Below are 22,533 nucleotides of genomic sequence, written 5' to 3' on the forward strand. Positions count from 1 at the left end.
TTACCCGTCCAGGAAGTGTTACAATCTTCTACCACACAGAAAATGTAGGCATGATCTTTGGCGGACTGAGTGGATGTATACAAAGTGCATGACTTAAAGGGCCTGTGTGTAAGATTTAGGGTGCCTATTTACAGAATATGGCAGAAATGTAATCTCATAACATCTTAATTTTAGTTTGATTATGTTTTTGTTATCTTAGGCTGCATTGAGACCTAATCAGGCACAGCGCCTGATTAGGCGCACCTAGCATATTCTTTTCCCCCCATTCATTTGTTTGGTAGTGTCTTTGGGCTGCGGCGGTGTAGGCGGGGAAGTTGAGCTGGAAACACGTGCACCACGCTGCAGCCGCCATCAGGCGATCAGGCCAGTCACACGCCTCCAAAGTCAGCCTGAAATGTCTCTGAAGCTGAGGCTATCCAGGTGGAGCTCATGGACTAAACCATGATACTCTACCGGTTGTGTTCTGGCTTTGTTTATTTATTTAATGACCTACCTTCTCTGTCTACATCTGGCAACAAACAAGTTTCCTCTGGTTTATGCGTGATGGTTTGAGAGTAAGAGAGACAGAGTGAGCACTGGTTGAAAGACATACAGTGAATGAGCGTGACAGAGCGCCAGTATCATGAAGACGGTTCATCTGCGAAAAAGGACATTTTCTGATTGTTTCATAGTGGTTGCATTCAGCACAAACAGACACACCAGCACTAGCACCCCCATACACCGCTACACAACCAGCGATTCACCAGAGCTTGTAAATACTTTTTTTTTTTTTTTTTACTATCTCTAGACTATTAACTGATAATAATTCTACAGTATAACCAAAAAAATAATCAAACAAGACATACCATGAAACACCCGGAACAGTAACTGATGTTGAGAAATGATTTCACCACAAAAAGAGCGTTTGGGACTTTCTGCCAATTAGTTCTTGAGATTAATTCTTGTATGTTCAGCATTCACTGACAGAGACATACAGAGTCAGCATTATGATAGCTTCCTTGTTGTGAATATTGCACAATACTTTCTCAAGTGAAGTTGAAATTGAAGAACAATTTCCTAACGGTCAACCACAGTATTTTCCAGAATCGGGGTGAATCATACTCGGCTGCTTCAACCACGGTTTGAATCACATGTGCTTCTCAATCTCAGCTTATGATAGCAAAACGGAAACAGTCACTTTTATGGTGAAATAAATTCAGGATTGTAGATTAGTATGTAATAGTATGTGGAAAAATAATGACTAACAATAATGAATAAATAAAGAGAAAATGAAGGAAACTATCAAAATGAAGTGTTTGGTATCTGCGTAGACTGACTGTCCTTTAAAAGGTCACTTACTGGAGCATGATACTAGCACTTCCTGTTTCCCACATTGTCTGTATATTATGCAACGGCATACATCCACATAGTAATATGCGTGTTTTTTTTCTGAGAAATTCTACAAAACATCCAAGAGTGCAAATATCAGCATTTGGGGTCGGGTATAAAGAAATTCAGACATACAAACAAACAAACAAACAAAAAAAAACTTGTGATTTATTCATTTGCTCCTCCTTGTTCGTCAGAAGTACAATGTCCAAGAAAAAAAAAAGTCTGAGACGACGAAAAAAAAAAAAAAAGTCCTGACGACACGACGAGACAGGATGTGTCCGTACTGTTAAGATTGGCTTCCAAAAATCATCCACACAACTCTTAAATCCTCTGTCAGAAATGCATGGATAACGTCTTCTGCTGTAAGACATCTCACAATGATGAAGACAATTTGTGCAGCCTTTGTGCTCCTGATCCAAACATTACTATGTTTGGCTTCTGACGGTACAGAATTCAAATATTTCATTTTGAGGTCTTTGTGTGTGTGCATTTTACTCTGTATTTGAGACTGTCGTGTCCTTTGCTTTTTATCGAAATTTTGCAGAAATGGGATGATTCCATCTTTGTTTAGTTATGATTTGAGTCTGTTTTAATGTCCAAATAACATTAAATCTTATTCAACATTACTAAACAACAGTTGCTGGAGGAGTTTTCTAAATCATTTTGCAATAAGTAGTCAAAAGTGTTTAACTCTTTCTTTACAGATTCACCATTTCAACTAACAAACAAGGCCACTGGTGTTTGTCTGGTTAGAACAAGTACCAACGATTGCAGTGACATACGCTGGACAACTGGTGATCGACTCATGGATCCACAAAGGAAAAAGTGCCTGGGAGTCCAAGGGAAAAGTGTGGGCAGTGAAATAAGCTTCTACGATTGCGATGAAAATAGTGAACTCCAAAAGTGGGAATGCAAGAATGAGACCGTGCTCGCCCTCAAAGGCCAAGAGCTTTACATTGAGCTCAAGGCAGATAACACAGCTGCTCTCTCCAGAACAACAGGACCCAATAGCCACTTCATTATTTCAGGGATGTCCAATGGCGCTTGCACAAGAACATACAGAGGTATGGTACTGGATGGACTGTCCAAATTAAATTATAACCAGCAAGTACAAAACAAAAAGGAGTCATGTTAAAAAATATTTTTACATGTTAGCTCCAACAGAAGGTCAAAATGCTACTCAGACATTGCAGTTTACATAATATATGTCACATGTTTGATAAATCTTAATTTTTACTGTGATAAAGATAAAACATTATCTTAAAAAACTTTCATAGGAGTCCAGCTTAAAGTGAAGTAGTTTTTCTTATGTCATTATAGGTAAATCACAGCAGGCAGAAAATCTTCTAAAAACGTATCTTTGTTTTTATCGTCTCTTAGAATTTTATGCCATTGGTGGAAATGCAGCTGGGATGCTGTGCATGTTTCCCTTCAAGTACAATGACCAGTGGTACTCAGATTGCATTTCAGCCGGCCCCACACAACCACAACTTCGGTGTGCGGTTGAAACAAAATTTCAAAGCCAGCGCTGGGGATACTGTCCAGTTACTTGTGAGTACTCTCTATGTGTGAAAACTTTTTGTCATAATGCAGTAAAAAAAAAGAGGCCATATTTATAAAGTTAAATGATACCTATCTTTATCAATAGCTATCATTATTTTTCAAGTTGCTAAACCAAGCTAAATCTACCCTTCTAATTTCAAAAACCTTTTATAAATTCTGTTGTTTAGCCTGGGGATTTGAAGTGTCATGAATAGAGGATCCTGATATTGCAATAAAATAAATCTTAAGTAAATAAGTTACTTCCTTATGAACGAAAACAAAGAGAGGGAGTTACGCAGGTTTATGCCTGGCTGATTGTTCGTCTGAACACATGCTGCTGCTCTTCCCCACCCACTGAACACAGTGTCGGACTAGAGCGCACATTCACTGAGGCATATTGGTGAAGGTTAAGGTCTGTCCTAAAAGGGGCTAGATTTGTTACTAGTCTGCTAATGGGGGTCTTAAAAGTCACCATATCTAAGGAGAAAGTCACTAAGTTGACAACACAGTTAGAAGCTATAATTTAATTTAGGGCTGAACATTAGTTTATGGTTGATTCAATGTTTCCCATGTTTGTTTTTTTTTGTTTTTTTTTTACTTTGTGTAAACAACAAATGTTTTTCTTCTACACATTCATAGCCAAAGATGGCTGGAATAAACACCCAACAACAGGAGCGTATTACCAGCTCAACACACAGGCAGTTATGACTTGGTCCCAGGCTGAAACCAGCTGCAAACAGCAGGGTGCCTCCCTGCTTAGTATCACCGATCCTCACGAGCAGGCTTATATCATAGGTAAGATGACACTGACTCTACACTTTATGTAATGTAACTAATCATTTATTCCCTACAATCAAGTTTTTTTGTCCTTACTGGATTTTAATTATGATAGCATGATCTACTAAAAATATTATTTTTATACATTCATAAATGCATTTCTTGCATTGATTAATCTGAATCTTTGCATAGATACTAATGTGTTATCAAATAATTGGGAGCTTTGAGTCTTACCAACAACAAGTGACAAAGGAGAACATGCATTATTCTGTTTCCCATGCCCCCTAACAGCAATACTCGGGGTAAATGGCAATAAGCTTTGGACTGGGCTGGTTCTGGATCCAGAACATGGATGGAAATGGACAGATGGGAGGCCCTACCGCTACTTGAAATGGGACTCAGGTAAATTTTTCCTCCACTTATTCGACAATATTTTGTATTTTTATTATGAAATGTTAAAATTGTAAAATATGAAAATATTTCAGTAACTGCAGGCTCTAGCAGAGAGAAGCTGACTAGTAAACCTTGATTTAAACAAAAGAGAAGAGAGTGTGGTGAAAACACATGACTCCAAATCCATTTTTTTTAATGCAGCCAGCAGATAGAGGAAGTTGAAACTTTTTCTCCCTTATGCTCAAAGTAACCCGGAAATTATGGAGCAACCTGCCTCATAAAGTTGGCCAGCACACATTTTTCTTTTCTTTTTTTTTTTTGTAATTCATTTTTGTCAAACATTTTACAAACCACTTTAGAATGCTCTTTGCAGCACTTTTTATATTGTACTATATGTATTCACTCATTCAAAGATAATATGTACATGTTTTAGGTTATCCACAGGATACTCCAGGACATAACTGTGCCATTCTTGATCCTGCTGTACAATACTCCTGGCAAAGTTCACCTTGCAGCAAGAAGCTTGGGTACATCTGCTACAGTAAAGCAGCTGAGGAAGTGCCTACACAAGGTAAAGAGAAAGATCTCTTCTATTCTACTCTGCACATCAACATTGTGTATCTGCCACTCAGTCCTTGTGTCTTTCATAATCAGCTCCTGAGGCAGGATTTTGTGCAAAACCTTGGATTCCTTACAACGGCCACTGTTTCCACCTCAATCGGACTAAGAAAACATGGACTGATTCTCAGAGAGACTGTCGTGATGAAGGAGGAGACCTTGTCAGCATCCGTAATTTGGAGGACCAAAGCTTTATCATCTCTCAACTTGGATACGGTACGTGAAACAATAAAAAACAAACACAGGTTTAACTTATGCCCTGTTTACACATTTGCATCACTGCAGTTACTAAAGGATGCTCTAAACACGTCAGCTAAATGACTAAATGTACAATAGTCTCACCCAAAAAATGAGTGAATGAACAGAAGGTGGTCTATAAATCAGACAAGGTGGCCTGTCTCTGGGTTTTAATTGTTTAACCATGTGGATGAAACATTGTTTTGCTTTACATCAAAGCAATGTACAAAGAGTCCAGTTTTAATTGCTGATGTTGCACATTCCCCATCATCACCTTCACCAAGCACAATTCAACTAGAACCAAATATGTCAAACATGTTAAGCAGTTGCATTGATTAAGCAGTTGCAGGCTTTGCTGTTTAAAGGACAAAAAAATTCAACGTCAACATTAAACCATAGTTAAATCAACAACACCAAGGTTCCACAGGTATTGCAAGAGACTGCAGTGGTGAAGGGAGCTGCAGCAGTCAAAAGCCTTAGCATGCAGAGTAAGAGTAAAAGCAAAGTTATAATATGTCAGGTTGTAATGGCTGCATTGTGCACCTTCATAAATATGATTGGACACTTCTAGCCAGCTGGTGATTCAGTTATTGGCAAATTTCTATCCATGTCTACAGAATCCAATGATGAGCTTTGGATTGGGCTGAATGACAGGAAGACCGAGGGGCTGTTTGACTGGATCGATCACTCTACTGTCAGTTTCACTAGCTGGGAATTTGGGAGACCTCTTGTGCACACCGATGTAAACGACTGCATTTTCATCAAGGGAGAGGTAAGGAGCACCATGTGGGTAATATGTGCACAAAACATACATACATGGCATTGATGAATGCTCTTTAACCAGATTTTTCACAAAATACTGATTTTGTACATGTGCTAAACTGAATATATTCATTGTTGTGTGTGTTTGACATTTGTTTTTACAAAAAATTGACTCCAGTACATCCAGTCTCCACATAAATAAATATTTGATGGTACTTTCTTGCAGAATGGGAACTGGGCTGACGGTTCATGTGGGGAGAAACGCGGCTTCATTTGCATGAAGATGAGTCGTTCAAGACCCACTGGAGATGAAGTGGTGCAGAATGTAGGCTGCAAAGCTGTACGTGAAGTTTACTTATTTTCATTTAAAACTTTGGTTATGCTCAGATATTTTTTACACAATTAATTCTGTGAATCATTGTTTCAGAGGCTTTACTTTGTAATACTTTGCCAAAATGTATATATTAATAATAGGAGGTCATTGTTCATTTTTTGGTTTGACAACAATCCAGGGCTGGAGAAGACACGGCTCGTACTGCTACTTCACTGGAGAACAAACTAAAACTTTCGATGAAGCTAAAGATGGCTGCAAGAGTTTAGAGTCTTACTTAGTTGATGTTACAAATGGGTAAGAAAAAATATTTTGTAACTAACCCATGTTCTGAGCAATACTACATTTCAAGTTCAAATGCATTGGGGTTACTGTACATTCACTGATATAAGAAAAATTTCTTTAAAAAATATTCCAGGGTGGATAATGCGTTCCTTATCAGCTTGGTGGGGTTGAGACCTGAGAAATACTTCTGGCTTGGCCTCTCAAACCAGAAAAACATTGATCAATTTGTGTGGACCAACACAGACACAGTGAGATTTACTCACTGGAACGCTGAAATGCCAGGTATGGAGAAATACTTTTTTTTCTCTACAAGATGTGTCCAAAAGTGGTTTCACAATCAACAATTTACTATTTCTTCTTCTGCAATACAAGGTAACCAACAGGGATGTGTTGCTATGAAAACTGGGATTTTTGCTGGCCTCTGGGATGTGCTACCCTGCACCAATAGGCAGAAGTACATCTGCAAACACTTGGCAGAGGGGGCAGCGGTAACCCCTGCACCACCAACTCTTATTCCTCCTAAATGCCCAGACGGCTGGACTAACATTGGACCAAGAAATTACTGCTTCAAGGTATAGCTACATGAAGAAAAAAACAAAACAAAACTTAATACACCTTATAAACACTCAACATCAGTTAACATGGTTGCTGAAACAATTGCTCCTTAATCTACATCTACAAATGTTGGACATGGGAATGGGGACTTGTGACTGGATTGCTCCTCTGTGTTTGCTTCATGAGTCTTGTAACCCGATAGCTGATTTACCACCCAGATTTAGTTTTAGCGTAATCGGTAATAATCAAATGCAACTATTCAAAATCGAAAAATATCTTATAATCAATAGTTGAGATCTGTAGTACAAGTATGACATCTACACTGGACATTTCAAGCACCATGGTTCAGATACATAGAAACGTGTATATGTGCATGCCAATACTTACAACTATTCCAATATGTACACATACAAAGAGTGCAAGAGCTTGTTGTGAGGTGACTATACTAAACCATGCTGGATATCTCTGTCTCATTGTGTTTAAGATCTATAGATTCTCTTCGTCATCGTCATTGTCATCTACAAAAAAGAGGACCTGGTATGAAGCCAGAGATTTCTGCAGGGCCATCGGAGGAGACCTGCTCAGTATCCACAATGAAGCTGAGCTACAAGCGCTCCCGCAACGGTGAGTATGAGCTGACAAAGTAGACTTGTCTAACTTGGACAATGCTTCTACCAATAATTATTTAGTTAGGCATTAACATTTTACAAACAGACTTTATACGTGAATTATTAAGAAGTTTGTCCACTTTAGTTATGATTCAGCCTGGATTGGACTCAGTGCCCCCGACCCACTCACCGGCTATACATGGAGTGATGGATCCCCAGTGAGTTAACTATTTGATTTTCCACTTTAGTGTAGGAGACACAAACATACAATAACATTATAAATTACTGAGGGTTTTTATTCGCATTTGTCTACAGCTGCAGTTCAAACACTGGGAGGAAGGAGAGCCAAACAATAAAAACAATGTAGAATCTTGTACTGAAATGAAAATTCATAAAAAGGATAGGGGTGGGTCCTGGAATGATGTGCACTGTGAGACGTACCTTGGATGGATATGCCAGATCCGTGCAGGTAAGATAAAGAACTGAAACCATTGCTTCTCTCTTGGTTTATTAGTGAGTTAACTTTCCAACAGTGTCGTCCTCAAATTTAGTGTATACCTTCTATTCTTATAGGATTAATTCCAGAGCCAACTCCAGCCGATGTCACTCCTGGTAAGTGGGTATGGTTTAAATTTGTCTGTAACAAATTGAATGAGAAGCCAAACAGTTGTTGAGACATTTCACTCAAAGTCACAACTGTAAACCTCAAGGTGGCACTAGTGGATAGGTCAGAAGATTACCAAAGTCTTCAGTAAATCTTCAGTAAATCATGGACGTTGGTGTGGATTTATGTACCAATCATTGAGTAGAAACTGAGATATTTCACAGGAAAAGTAAAAACTTTGACCCGGTGGTGGTGCTTGAGAACTAGTCAGAGGATCCCCAAGTAGGATTAAAAAAATTGACAGAAACCCATCCAATAGTTGTTAGGGTTAATATTTCTGTCAAGACCAACATGGTGGATCAGCCAACTGACTAACATTGCCATCCATAGAGACATGCAACTATCATGGCTAGAAGGCAACTGAAAATCTCAACCTACACGTGCTGTAATATATATTACATATTTCTAACATGTTTTCAGACTACAATACAACTTCAGATGGTTGGCTAGAATGGAACGGGAATCAGTATTATTTTAACAGACGGTCAATGGCCATGGAAGAAGCTCGTCACTACTGCCAACAGAAGCATAGTGACTTGGTATCTATCACCACTGAAGCTGAAGCTGTCTTTGTATGGAAACAGGTGAGCAATGACTTTTACAGTGACATTTCAATAGCCATGGCAATTAAGCTTAGAACATACTGCAATACAAGTACTGATGGTTTTTACCTTGTCTCTAGATAACCAAATCTTATGGGAGTTTCTGGATAGGCCTGACTGTTGATTTTGATAAAACATATGGGTGAGTATGAATGAAATAATACACTACACTACAATACAAGAATACAAAGAAGTAAAAATCAAAATTATGTGACATGACCAGTTAAATAATGTGTTGTGCTGTATGCAGTTTGGTTGTTTTGGCATCAGTTATATAGAAATCACATCACAATTTGTACTTTTGCTACATGTCAAATCAATATATTCATCACACACAAACACTGTAATGTTATTAGAATTATCTCTAAATAATAGTCATGGCCAACCAAACAAAGTCCACAATATTCACTCTCCTTTAAGCTCTGTTTTGGTCTCCATCAGCCATCATCAAATATTCATCTCTTTAGCTTGCTAGGTGCTCTACTATGTTCACTAACTAGTTTCTAAATTTGTGTGTCTTTCAAAAAATACAGGCCAGGTGATTGGATAAAACATCTGTCTCTCATGGGCAAACTTCAGCCAATTAGATCAATGACCTATAAAACATAGTCAAACTCTTATCCAAGTCAGTTGGGAGAAGAGAGGAAACATCTTTTCCATCAAAAAAAGCCTAGCATTAAACCATATCTCATGCTGTTGCTGTCAGGATTGCCTCATAGGACACTAATTGGTCCATAACTACTGTAACAAGCAGGGCCGGTCTTAGCTATGGGCAATGTGGGCGGCCGCCCAGGGCACAGTCTCCGTGGGGGGCGCCCGAGCGGCCGAAAAAGAAAAAAAACTCGCGAATTTTCGATACCGCTCATTAAGTTAGGATTCGCCCAGGGTGCAAATGTGGCCAGGACCGGCGCTGGTAACAAGCATAGCTTGATGCCTGGCAAGACGGATTCTTGTGATCTCAGAGTTCAGCTGCCTTACAAGCAACCTTAACCTGGACCCTGTTTTTACATGTGTTTGTGTCTGTTACAAGAATTAATGTTAGTTCAGTTCTTCGTGTAAAGTAAATTTACATCACCAGCAGCAGGACTGTTGCTTGTTACTGCACTTCTAAAAAAAAAAAAATGTAGTCCCCATTAGTCACTTTGACACAAAAACATGGGAAAATGGGATCCAGATTGAAAAATACCAAAGTTACCCTTTAACTATAAAGTTACATTATTTCTTTAATTATTTAATCAGTTTTGCTGCCTGGATTCAAGAGCAGAGTTTAATTTTGTCGAGCAATTTTGCAACAGAACTATTTAAAACGTTAAAAAACAAAATGGAAACGAAAGTGAGAGTGTGCCAAAAATGTGTATGAAACTAATTTCATTGTGTTCCAAAAAGGTGGATGGATGGTTCTCCAGTGGCGTTTCAGAGGTGGGATGAAAACCAACCTGATTTTCAGAACAATGATGAGAACTGTGTTGCCATGACTACCTCGATGGGTGAGTCACATAAAATTGGCTAATCTTCACTGGCACACGTTCATATAATGACTTTCACAAAGAAACTGATATTAGCCTTTAAATTTAAAAATGTATATTGTTCATGCTGAACTATTTATTTCATATTTTGGTTCACAGGGTTCTGGCATGATTATACCTGTGGCATGGAGTTCAAGTCAATTTGTAAACGCAGTGAGTCGCCACCTGTCAATACCACTGTAGCACCAACAGTTCCCCCAAAAGGTGGCTGTCGACAAGGCTGGAAAAAAATTGACACAAAGGTCAGACCTTGATTTTTGTTCAGTTGATGTTTGGCAGGATGGGAATATACGTAACTGATGTTGCACAAACTAGTGATCTATTTGTGGATGAAATTATAAGCTACTGCTCTTTTTGAGATATCACACACACTGTTGATTTTTCACCTATAGTGTTACAAAGTCATAACTGACCAGAAGGAGAAATGGGACGATGCAAGGACAAAATGCAAATCAATGGGAGGAAATCTTGCAACAGTTCTCTCACAACAAGTGCAAGGTTTGTTTTATGATGATTTCCACAGAATATTATATTCCACAAAAATGCTAAATTTATAAATTTGACATGTCTCCTGGTTGTCAAAATACTTATTTATTTTATACTTATTATAATTATTATATTTTATACTTATATATTTTATACTTACTTATTAATAGACAATGGGCCATATTATTTAAAGATTATAGCTGTTTGCATTACCAATGATTTTGGCTGGGTTTAACAATATTTCTCTTCATCCAAAATGTTTGTCTGCAAGCATAACATGTAAGTTTGCTGATATACACTCACCAGCCACTTAATTAGGTACATGTACAATCTAATTTCCAGTTTTTGTTGATACTGTCAGAAAAGTAATAGTTTTACTTTATGTTTATTATTGAGGTTGTATTGGATGAGGTGTTATACTGGAGTGCATTATATTGAAATGTGTTTCTAATAGTATAGCCCTCTCATATATGTAACCTGGTTGGCAAAATACTTAGAAACACATTTCAATACAATGCATAACTGCAAACTACAACCTTGAGTAGTTCAGATGATTGTACAAGTGTACCTAATGAAGTGAAACATAAGGCATTCAGGGTCGACCCAAAACGACCAAAAGCTTTCTACAATAACTGTTTAGAAATTCATGTTAAATGTAATTATTATCTTTAAAGGAATGAACAATCTCTTAGCTGAGTATAATGTGGAAACTTTTGTTCCCAATGTAGAAAGTTTTTAAACACTCATGTGAGACTTCATAAAACCACAGTTATTAAAAGCTGACTGATGATCACGCCGTGCATAGACTCACATTACCTTCTGTGTTCTGGTTAATGTTGCACATACCGCTAAGACTACAACTAATATATCAGTGTATGTTGTGCTTTACGCAAGTAGATCTAGTCAGAAAGACAACAAGCTGCTCTCTCCATGGTCATAAAAAATATCTAAACTTTAAATCGTTGTGCTACATTTTCAGTGTTTTTAACAGCTACAATGGTTGAGGCACCTACCATAGACCTGTGGATTGGTTTGCATAATTCAAAAGGTGGTTCGTTTTACTGGACTGTAGGGAAACCAGTACGATACACCAACTGGGGCACTGTAGTAAGTGGACATATTTTGTGAAACACGAGTTATGTGCTACATTACTATAGAGAACAATATCTTGTTTTCTTTAACTGTTTTTCATGAAAATGTGACTCTATAATTGCAGAACCGCCATGAAAGCTTCAGACCCTATCACCACCATCATCGTTTTGCGATGCACTACCACGACCACTATATGTTTGATGACTTTGAGGTAAAAAAAAAAGAAAAAATGTGCAATCAATTTGTCTTGCCTTGGAGCCAAGCCACATAATATTTCTATGACAGTTTTGTGTTCAGTATTTTGTTAACATCCATTAACATATACTTATAACATAATTTATATCACATTTTCGGTTTGTGTATTTATAATAATTTCCACCCATCAACAGCCGGATTATGGTCTTGGTCATTACACACTTTCACAGGTAATACTCTTTTGATATACTGCAATGAGAAATACATTTTCACTTGTTGAATTATGCATATTTTTCTAATGAAACTATCTAGCTGAGATAAATCTAGGAACTGTGGAAGAGTAATAGGGAACAATAAGAGTACAAATACAGTATCATTCTCTGTTACTGTACTCTGTTAAAAACTCATCCATTAATTCTTCAATTTCTAATTTAGTTTGTTGATTTAAACATTATTTGTTTGGGTATTCTGGGTCATTATATGAAGATATTTACAGGGCTGTACTGAATGTCATTTGAAGCTTCTATTGAGGTTTTTATAATGAAACTTTGAATGTCAGACATCAAAAAAGATATTTTTTTTAATGTATCATATGTGATCATATTTTGCCAATTAGTCATTTTTCAAGGCAAAGATGCTGTCACTTTTCATTGCTGCCGAAGATTCAAATATTGGTATAATTGTCAAGCGAGCTTTCAGCATTGTTGTGGAGAAATTGCTGAAGTCAAAGGTCAACGGTGAGTTCAGGAAGGAAGAAAGTGTTCAGGAGCCTCTGATGTCTTATGCTGTATTATTTATTGACGCTTGGCCAAGGAGAATTAGAGACACTTTCAAAGTCCATCAGAAGTGCCTGAGTCCGTCTCACATTCTGCCAAACTCATCCTGGTGGATCAACTTTAAACCCCAAGATAACACCACAAATACTACACGCCCAGAATTAGTCAAAGAGACTGTTTTTACCCATGCAGGTGTTATTGTCAGCACATTCTAGTCTGGAGACACAGATATCTGTTTACGCAGATTGGAGCCTCAACGGAAAGGTATCTATTATGTCTGGGAAGGCAGCAATAGGTCTCTGGCCACCACAGTGTTGAGATAGACTGGCACCTACTGTTCCAAATCAAAGCCAAACTACTAATACTGCTGAGGACCTCAAGACCCACACGTGACCCTGTGTAACCTAAGGAAAAAATCCATAACAAGCATGACTGCATCTATCCACAGAAAATGTATGCCTCTTTAACTCATCATTGCTGTGTTTCACCAGAGACAGTGTACTGTGATGACTACCGATTCCAAAGTGGGTATTGGAAAATGGCTAAAAAAGTCCTGCAATGATACCAATGGATATATCTGTCTTCAAGATGTTGGTGAGCTTACCCTCTGGCCTTTCTCTTAAATGTATTTCCTATAACATAAGATGATTTTAATAGACAAGGAGCGGCATAGTTCTGTACATCTTCCAGTGTATTTATATTATACTCAAATTTTTAATTTAACCAGATATTCTATAGTTGATAAAATGTAAAACCATTTGCCAAGCGTCACCCTCTCATGCTTGAAGACTGTGCACCCAACAGTTGTTGTGGAAGCTTTCACCAAAACAGAAGGTGCATGTGGCATGTGCATACTTGAGAGCAAGTGTTAACATAAGACATCAGATAAAATTCAGGACCCACTTTGCAATTGTTGACACCAGGTATATTCCATGTAATTTTGGGGCAAGTCCACCCCAACTGCACTGATTGTAGTAAAGCAACATATGATTCCTTGTGACTGTTCTATACTGTAATCAATATTTTGTAATATCGATACATTTCTGATCTGTAAACAGCCTGCTTAAACAAGGAATGGGGATTATAAGTAATTTCCATATTTGAGTATTTGAGTACTGAATTGAAATGAACAGCCATGCAAAAACTTGGGGGCGCGCTGTACAGACTGTTGAGATTAGTTAACATGAAGACAACTAGCAACAAACTTTAAAGGACACATATTATGCAAGAGTGTCTGACTTTAAGATAAATGGAAAAAAAATATTTTGCTTATTTTCTCGCCCTAAACAGACCCTGCTGTTCCAGACACCCCTGAACCAATAACTACAAACTATGTTCAAATATTTAATGACTCTATCAAGGCTGGTTCTCAACAAATGAACTGGTATGCAGCCAGGAAATACTGTGAGGGTGAGGGTGCAAAATTGGCCAGTATGCGAAATAAGTGGTCACAGATCTACATCGAGATGCTGGCTTTGAAGCTCAACTCCTCTGTGTGGATTGGAATAAACAAAAATCAGGTAAACGGCAAAACATCTTTCAAAAAGCACATAGCAAACTAAACCCAGCTTGAAACATGAACATTTTGTTATTATACCATTGTAAATGTTTAAGTAAAAATGTTAAGCAACAATGAATTGTTCAGGTAAAGTTTTTTTTTTTATCTTAAAATTGGCTGTTGTTGTTTATACAGTAGATTTAAATTGTGGATGGTGTTGGAGGCTAGCTAATTGTGACATTATTATTTACTCTAAAAATCAGAACGATTTCAGATTTTCTTGAAAAAAAAAACAACAACCCTGAATACATTTTTATTAATCTTTGCTTCCAGACAGGTGGATATTACAAATATGTTGATGGCTGGCGTCTTGAGATAACTAATTGGGATTACGGCGAACCACGTTCACAACCATGTGTGCTTGTAAATAAGAATGGGAAATGGTCCACGGCTGACTGCAATCAGAACGCGACCAGCATTTGTATGAAGACTACAGGTAGGGCTTATGTACAGGACATTGTCATATGTGACTCCTCCTAAATGCTATCCTGTTAATGTCAACGTATATCGGCATAATGCTACTATAGTTTGGTTCAGTGTAAAAAAAGCAAAGGAGGTGTATTGGTGGGCATTCTCTATGGTGCTGTTGTGGACTCTCTGTGTAAGAGGGTTTATATAAAGACCAGAGATGAGAGGCATTTATTGGTTATTGTCCTTTAAGTTTTCCACTGAAGTAGTTTACTGACACAGAGGATTTAATGGTCAAGTAATACATCTGCCTCACAGTCATCGGGGAAAGATCAAATGTGATTCCACATTTGATAATTAATCAATTAAATATTAATAGTCCTAAGTGGGTTCTTGCAACAGGTCTAATGACAATATCCCCTTGACACTGACCTCTACTGTACAGACGGGCCCATCCTCACAAGGAAAGTGATGGATAATAGGCTAGAATTCTCTGGGCAGGTGTGGGTCAACTACCATGACTAGGTGGTATGGGCGGTGTCCGAGTTTCTGCCAGGTTTGTAGGCTGGGTAAGCTGTTTTTAGTGGAGTGTCTCCAGAAGCGGTCTACCAGGATCTGGCTGTGTTTGAGACACCATACACTGCTTGGGAAGGGAAGCATCAGTATTACACCACTAATGGCACCTGAGATGCTGGAAATACTTGTTGGGGAACAGGTGCCAGGGGGTACTGGGGATACTTTATACGCTGGTGCCTAGAGAGGAGAAGGTGTTAAGATCGATATGAGCCTTACCTGCTCTCTACTATGTCCTGCCTACTGAGAAGTTTCATGACCATACTTCAACTTTACTCAGTTTCGTCATGTGTTGTGGTTGGGTAAGACCGTCTCTTATTCAATAGTCCAGCCACATGAAAAATGCTCATAGTCTTGGAGATATGAGTGTACATTCCCTGCCTGAATCCCTCTTCATCATGCTAATCTCCCTGATCTATACCCGGTGCCTAAGCAATGTGGCTCAAAGGATCATGCAGAAAGTTTGCTTTATGATAGCAGGGTTATCTAAAGAGCCTCTGCATTGGCACACAAGTTCAAGCATGAAGACCAGAGATGAGAGCTGTTTAAAGTTTACTGTCCTTTCAAAGGTTTCCCCACTTACGTTCTTCACTGTCATGATTTATTGGTTAAATAAGACTCCTAGGACTGGGCAGGAAGGAGAACAGTTACAACTATTAACTGTATTTTGTTTTAGATGTGATGTCACTTTCTTGTTCTACAATATTGTCATTGTTATATCATTGCATTGCATTTGAAGTTATGAATTATGCAGTAATTAGTTGAACCCGGTGACATGTCTCTCTTATCCACAGATGTGGCACCGACAGAGTCAAGCGAATTTCCAGGATTTTGCCCCGAGGACCCAGAAACACCCAGATACACAAGACAAACTTTCACCTGGCTGCCATTTAGGAAGCATTGCTACCTGTTTTTCACAGAAAAGGTTCAGTGGCCAGTTGCATCTACTAACTGTCAGAAACATGGTAAGGATTTTCTATAGATGGTCTAATACATACATCCAAGCTGTGTTTAGCTTTAACTGAATAACTACTGATCTTTGTTTGTCTGTTTGTAAAGGTGCAGCTCTGGTCAGCATTGAAGATCCCTTTGAGGAAGACTTCATTAAAAGCAATATTCAATTATATAAAGACAATGAAAACTCTTTCTGGATTGGCTTGTATAAAACTCACAAAGGTACAGCGTGTTGTCTGCTCTTTCATGGAAAGTAACTTAACTTAGTTGAAGATATACAAAGGATAAACCTGGTAGTGAACATAGTGGAGCATTAAGCAGCTAAAGAGTAGTATATTTCCCTCAGTTTGGTTAAGATTGAAACAGAGCTAAAAAGAGAATGATTAATTTCTAGAAACAAATCTAGAAGTGTTGCTGTATGTTTCACCTAACTTAGTATAGAAAGAAACATTAAATTTCTTTTTGCTAACAGGTTTGTGGCTGTGGTTTGATAAAGCCGTCATGGACTACTCTAACTGGCGTGGAAATGAACCTAGCAGTGGCGATTATGGAATGATTAGTTCTTATGATGGGACATGGAGTTCAGGCAGACGGTGGTATGACAGAGGTTATATCTGCAAAACCAACAAAAGTAAGATCATCATACTTAACAGGACTCTGAATTAAAGTAATTGAAACTCATAAATGTATTCAATACATTTAGAAACCTTTTAAAAACTACTTTTTAAATGTAATTTGTTTTTTCTAGTATTACGAGCAGCACCACCAACTGGTAAGTTGTATGACTTTATACTCTTTATTTGACTTACAATTATAAATTTGTACTACCGGCTCATCATCTATGTGTTGAATCTGTACAGCAGTTCCTCACGTGGATCCTCAAACCCGTGGCCGCGTAGTTCTGCCAGTTGTGTTGGTCATTACTGCGATCATCATCGGGACAGCCATCGCCTTGTTTCTCTTCAAGAAGTCTGGCCGCCGCTTACCTATCCCTGAAAAGTTAACTACCTTCGATAACCCACTCTTCTTCAACAATGAGCGGCACCGGTCTGAAATGGTTGACACCAATAAATTGGTAGCAAATGCAGAAGAGGAGAACCCTGGGCCAGTTGTAACTGTGTGATGTAAATACCAGCAGAATATATCAGGTCATACAATGTATTTTTGGCAGAAGGTTGATGCCATTCTCATTTAGATTACCAATTTAATTTAAGTTTCAATGCGCTTGTCAATAATTAGCCTTAATGAACAAAACAAAATTGAAGCCGTAGGATTTTTTCTTTTACATACAAATATCTTTCTGTAATAATTTGAAAATTGTTGAATTGTACATTTTGTAACATGAATGTTACCATGAATCGTTAACGTTAAAAAGATATAACATGTTCCTACTGGACGATAGTACGAGTTAGGATGGACATCCTTCACGTCAAGTCTCGTGGAAGAGAACAACTGTATAAAAAGATGCTGTAAATAACAATGCATGGACATCTACATTGAATGTTAGGTTTGACTTTTTAACAGTGAAGGCTCAGAGGTTTTATTGAAGTGCTTAGCTTTACTTACTTTAAGTAATGTCTTTAATTTGCTACTGTAGAGTGTTTACACTTTTAGTCGACTTACACAAGAATCCTGTCATTTTATATCTGCTTGTTGTGCTTGCTGCTTATTTTTCAAGGTTTCTCATGAAAAATAAAACAATGAGCAGTGATCAATCTGCTGGAGGTGAGAAAAGTTCACTGAGAAGCACTAAAATAACCGTGAGAAAAAAAGTTAATCTTGAGGCTGCTGGCTATGGCAGTGTTTATGTGTAGTCACAGTTAAAACTTATATAACTTTGCTGCAAAAGGCTTTCTAAACAACCTTCATAGCGTTGTGGTGGAGCAATAAATGTCAAGAAATTATGGACACAAACTTTTCTCATGTCATCACACACTAATGAACACAAAATAACAAAAACATTGCAGTGCTACTTTGCAGCACCAGCTGTTCAACTTTTTAAACCGCCAATCGCTGACTGACCTCCATTTATACTTGTGTAAAAATCAAAAATTCATGAATCAAAACAGAAGTATACCATACAAAATGACTGGATTTCCTCCACAATAAGCCTTTTTTGCAGCAGACGCTAGCTCCTTTCATACGTTTCTACCTTTAAATTAATCTAATAGCAACTGAAAAGCACCATGGTCACTTTTATGACATGATGGTTCATCATACTAACTCACAGCTATAGCCTTTCCCTAAAATACCACATAAAGGCTACAACACAAGGTTAAACATGCACACAGAGAGATTAAATGTGTGTCTTGTAAAAGAGCTGTTCTGATGTTTACTGTGGTCGTATCTGGCCACCTCCATCCTGGCAGTTCTGCCTCTGCCAGCATCTCCAAAATGGGAGCGTGGGTGGAGTGGAGGTGAACCGAATGAAGCCTGGCTGCTCAAACAAGCCAAGCTATTAGTTATGCCAAACTTTAAGCCTTAATACAATTTGAACGGGTGAGTTAAATAGAAATTCACCCCCATGAACTTGGAAAAAGTAGCTATAGAGACCAAATCTCTTTTGAACTAGGCTGCAAATATATTATTTCTCTGTGACTGTAAAATGATGAAGCCTGTGTCAAAGTGCCAAAAGCAGCAATTTGGACCACCGCTTGGTACAAAAAGCCGTTTTGTCTTTGCTGATTTTTTTTGTTTAATCAGAATAGTTACTGTTTCTATTAAAATTGTTTTCTTAACAAGTGAACTGTGATGATGCCAAACGGGTTAGCCTGTAAAATAAATAGTCACAGGTTTATATCAGTTCATATCTCTGTTGCAGATTGGATTGGATTGGCGGTACATGGCAGAAAACTTCTCAAATAGCACATTAAAAAAGATTAACCAGTTTGAAATTATATGAAGGACAAAGGACAGTATAATAGGTGCAGGAGGTGCTGTCATCTTCAAATGAAATGTCACTTAGCACGCTCTTTGTTTTTGCATTTTAATGACATTTCAACAATAGAATGCATATCTGTCAAAATTAACTGCTGTACAAAACAAACATAACCAAAACAAATCATTTTAAAAGGAACAGAGTCAATTCAGTCTCATCAACTCAAAGCAACCATACACAGTGGGTCAAGTTCTACCAAACAGTGCAACAGGCTCTCTGGTTCTCCTTACATATACCCAACAAGGCAATTATGAAGTATGTACAAATGCATAGAGATTGTATTCAAGCAATATATTTTATCACAAGAAGATGCATAGAGTATCCAGCATATAGCACAGGTCATTGTCACCAAACGATTTTTCAGGCTTCCACACAGAGCAAATGCAAGTCAATAAATATGCTTGAACACCGTTTTTAAAAAGTAGGAAGCAAAGTATGACTTCCCTTTAGAATCATGTAGAAAAATAGTTTGAATTTCCTTACCAATGTTTAAAAGAAATCGTTGGCTTTTGAAGGTACACCAATTTAAACACATGGGGGCAGAGTGTGTTGTTTCCCACATATATTTGACCAACAAAACATCCCATTATCGAAGTTTGTAGACAAAAAAAATTAAATTAAATAAATCATAAAATGCATTCACTGTATGGAAGCTGTTGTTTTGATAATTTTATTTTGGCCTATTATCTTAAGATTACAAGTTAAGTACTTTATTACATTGGGATAACAGATGTTTTCTTGTGATAATCAGTTTTGGGCTATAGCCATGATTGATTGATCAATTAACTATTTAGTGTAAAAAAAAAAAAAAGCCTTACAGAAGGCCAAGGTGACATCTTTGGATAACTTCTTTAACAAAACCAAAAGATACCATATTTACAAAGATATAAAACATTTAAAGGAAACAGCAGATCTTACATTTGAGAGAGACCAGATCACAATTATGATTATGATCAATTGTGAATTATTTTTTATGTCAACGGACAAACTGATTAATTGACTAATTGTTTTAACTCACTTGTTTTTTGGAGAGAGGAAAAAAAAAAAGACCCCTTTTCGTTAAAATACAGGCAATTCATTAGCTACACTTAGCTAGGTATTAATTCATCTGAATTACTTATTTTGGAGGATGTAGTGTATGTGATGCTCTCAAACTGGATTTTGTCCACAGCATTTATAAAATAGGTCCCCATAGGTGGTTATTTTATTGCCATTTCTTCCCTAACCTTTCACAGATTTGGTGTGAAGTGCGTACAGCACAAGTGAACGAGACAGTTTCAAATATGTGTCATTGTTTTAAGTGTCTCACAAATATAACCAGCTGTCAAGTTTAATGCAATCTTCACGTAGGTAGGATTTATTGCAGGAATGTTCATTGGATTACATTTGTTTTAATTAGCTTTTTATCACAAGAAAACAAACATTTTATCCTGAGATAACAGCAAACATGACCACCCTTGGCTTCCATACATTTGTGTGACCAATGCAAAATTAACATTTTAGACTGCACGAGCACACCGTTGCATTTGTTTTTTACGGATGTTTGTGCAAAACTACAGACATAGAGCCATGTGAACCAGGTGGAAAATAAGACAGACAAAATAGTTAATACAAAAAACAAAACAAAAAAAAGGAGAAATGTTGTCTACAAAGATGTCCCACTTCTCTGCCCCATCCATTAGTGCATTATAACTTGAGCAGCATAAAACCATGCACAAACCCACAAAAGAAACACAGTCACTAGTGTATATAAGAATCTTTGTGCCATTGTCGTGCATCTCTGTCTCTATCTCTGCCTCGATCCCTATCTCTGTCCCTGTCTCTGTCTCTTTCCCTGTCCTTGTTTCTTTCTCTATCTCTGTCTCTGTCCCTGTCTCTGCCGTGGTAGTGGTGGTAGCTGTGATGATTGTGTGCAGAATAGTGATCCGTGTGGTGTGTCCGTGGTGGAATATGCGCGTGATGCGGGTGATGCCTGTGCTGTCGGTTGCGTTCATTGTGCTCCTGCTCATAGTCTTCCCCGACGTGTGGCTGGCTGTTCCCACGGTGATGTTGGTGGTGGTGGTGGTGATGTTGGTGGTTGCTGTTATGATGGTGGTGATTATGGCCCCGGTGGTTATAGCGAGTCTCCTCCTCCTCGTCCTCCACCACATCTTCCACCTCGTCATCCCTCTCCTCATGCAGGTGCCTGCGTGGAAGCCTTTGGCTATAATCCCTGCTCGACTGTACTTCCAGGCCACCAGATGTTTGGTTGTGCTGGGTGTGGCTGTGGTGCTCCATCCGGCGGTGATGATGGTGATGGTGATGGTGGTGGGTGTGCTGGGGTCTCTTTGGTTCAGTCCTCAGGAGGCGCTCTTCCTCTTCTTTTTGGCCCTCTGCAGCCCTCTGTTCCTGTGCTGGGGCTGAAGGGGGCTCCTGGTCTAGATGGTTCTCCCGGGAAACCTTCCTCTTTGGGGCAGCTGACTTCTTGTTTTTCTGCCCATCCTGGGACAAAATGCAACATAAATGTCAAACATACTCCCAAGCCTGGACCTCTTTACCTAGGCACCTGTGCACAGCTGCTGTTAGGGAGGCAGCTGCTCCTCAAGTGGCTAAACCGACCACATCAGAGACAATTCTACAATTGTTCTACAGCTGCTGCAACTACAATTTACTTTCACTCTTAATTAACTGATCTGAATTTTTTTATGTATAAAAAGTCAAAATTATGATAAATGCAAGTTAATTACCACAAAATATAATGTAAGATTGTTTACTTTCTGAAGAAAATTAGACAAGCTAAAGCAGAATTACAGTATGACAAAAAAATTGTGGAGGCAGGAAACAAATTAGTATGACTGTGAATTCATGAAGAGATCAACATGAGGTGTTGTTTATGCCATAAACTGTAGAAATTGCTAAAGTAATGGCTTGAAAATATCCTAAAACAGCTACATGTGTCTAGTGATCTAAACAGATAATTTCTTGAAAATTTCTAAACAAGACGCAACTATAACGCATCTATATAACTGGAGTGGGATGTTAAAAATTCAGCTACAGCAGAATTTGAAGGGATCTCACTCACCAGAGGTAGACCTATCTCATTTCTTCAACTTTCCAATGGAGTAGGATGAAGAGAAATGAAATGAAAATGTTAATGGTGAATAAAGCAGCACACTGTGAAGTTCCTCTGTCCATAAAACAATCCTGCTGAGCTCATAATTTATTATTAGTGCTGTCAAAATTAACGCGTTAATTTTGTCGACTAATTTTAAAGAATTAACGCGTTAAAAAAATTAACGCAAT

The 22,533-nt window shown here is 38.1% G+C and overlaps 2 protein-coding genes across 6 annotated transcripts in view; one reads left to right on the forward strand and one right to left on the reverse strand.

Annotated features, from left to right (window-relative positions):
• Positions 1–1,647: 1,647 nt before the first annotated feature.
• Positions 1,648–18,024, forward strand: LOC109140214 (macrophage mannose receptor 1). Of its 3 annotated transcripts, none has more exons than XM_027289552.1 (32): positions 1,648–1,815; positions 2,076–2,435; positions 2,752–2,922; positions 3,553–3,708; positions 3,982–4,092; positions 4,517–4,654; positions 4,738–4,917; positions 5,556–5,710; positions 5,927–6,040; positions 6,213–6,328; positions 6,450–6,598; positions 6,689–6,888; positions 7,356–7,495; positions 7,625–7,697; positions 7,795–7,948; positions 8,053–8,091; positions 8,564–8,727; positions 8,826–8,887; positions 10,132–10,232; positions 10,371–10,513; positions 10,664–10,769; positions 11,737–11,864; positions 11,974–12,060; positions 12,239–12,274; positions 13,312–13,414; positions 14,111–14,340; positions 14,652–14,814; positions 16,154–16,324; positions 16,419–16,535; positions 16,786–16,944; positions 17,062–17,085; positions 17,177–18,024. In XM_027289552.1, the coding sequence occupies exons 1-32, from the start codon at positions 1,749–1,751 to the stop codon at positions 17,434–17,436; spliced, it is 4,377 nt and encodes a 1,458-aa protein (XP_027145353.1). In that variant the 5' UTR covers positions 1,648–1,748; the 3' UTR covers positions 17,437–18,024. The 3 variants fall into 3 exon arrangements, with proteins under 3 accessions (XP_027145353.1, XP_019121839.2, XP_019121840.2); XM_019266294.2 differs by having other exon boundaries at positions 1,651–1,815; positions 17,174–18,024; XM_019266295.2 differs by lacking the exon at positions 12,239–12,274 and having other exon boundaries at positions 1,651–1,815; positions 17,174–18,024.
• cacnb2b (calcium channel, voltage-dependent, beta 2b) overlaps positions 17,857–22,533 on the reverse strand; it is a 37,361-nt gene continuing 32,684 nt past the window's right edge. For all 3 annotated transcript variants that reach the window (XM_027289557.1, XM_027289562.1, XM_027289563.1), the window contains one exon: positions 17,857–21,732. In XM_027289557.1, the coding sequence (XP_027145358.1) occupies positions 20,992–21,732 (741 nt within the window). In that variant the 3' untranslated portion in view covers positions 17,857–20,991. The remainder of the gene's footprint in view (positions 21,733–22,533) is intronic.

The sequence above is a fragment of the Larimichthys crocea genome, chromosome II, assembly GCF_000972845.2.
Source record: "Larimichthys crocea isolate SSNF chromosome II, L_crocea_2.0, whole genome shotgun sequence".
Taxonomy (NCBI): domain Eukaryota; kingdom Metazoa; phylum Chordata; class Actinopteri; family Sciaenidae; genus Larimichthys; species Larimichthys crocea.

Coding starts and splice junctions, on each gene's coding strand:
- LOC109140214 (XM_019266294.2), top strand. CDS start 1,749: ATGATGAAGACAATTTGTGCAGCCTTTGTGCTCCTGATCCAAACATTA. Junction 10,233..10,370: donor TGCCATGACTACCTCGATGG/GTGAGTCACATA, acceptor TTTGGTTCACAG/GGTTCTGGCATGATTATACC. Junction 16,536..16,785: donor CTTGTATAAAACTCACAAAG/GTACAGCGTGTT, acceptor TTTTGCTAACAG/GTTTGTGGCTGTGGTTTGAT.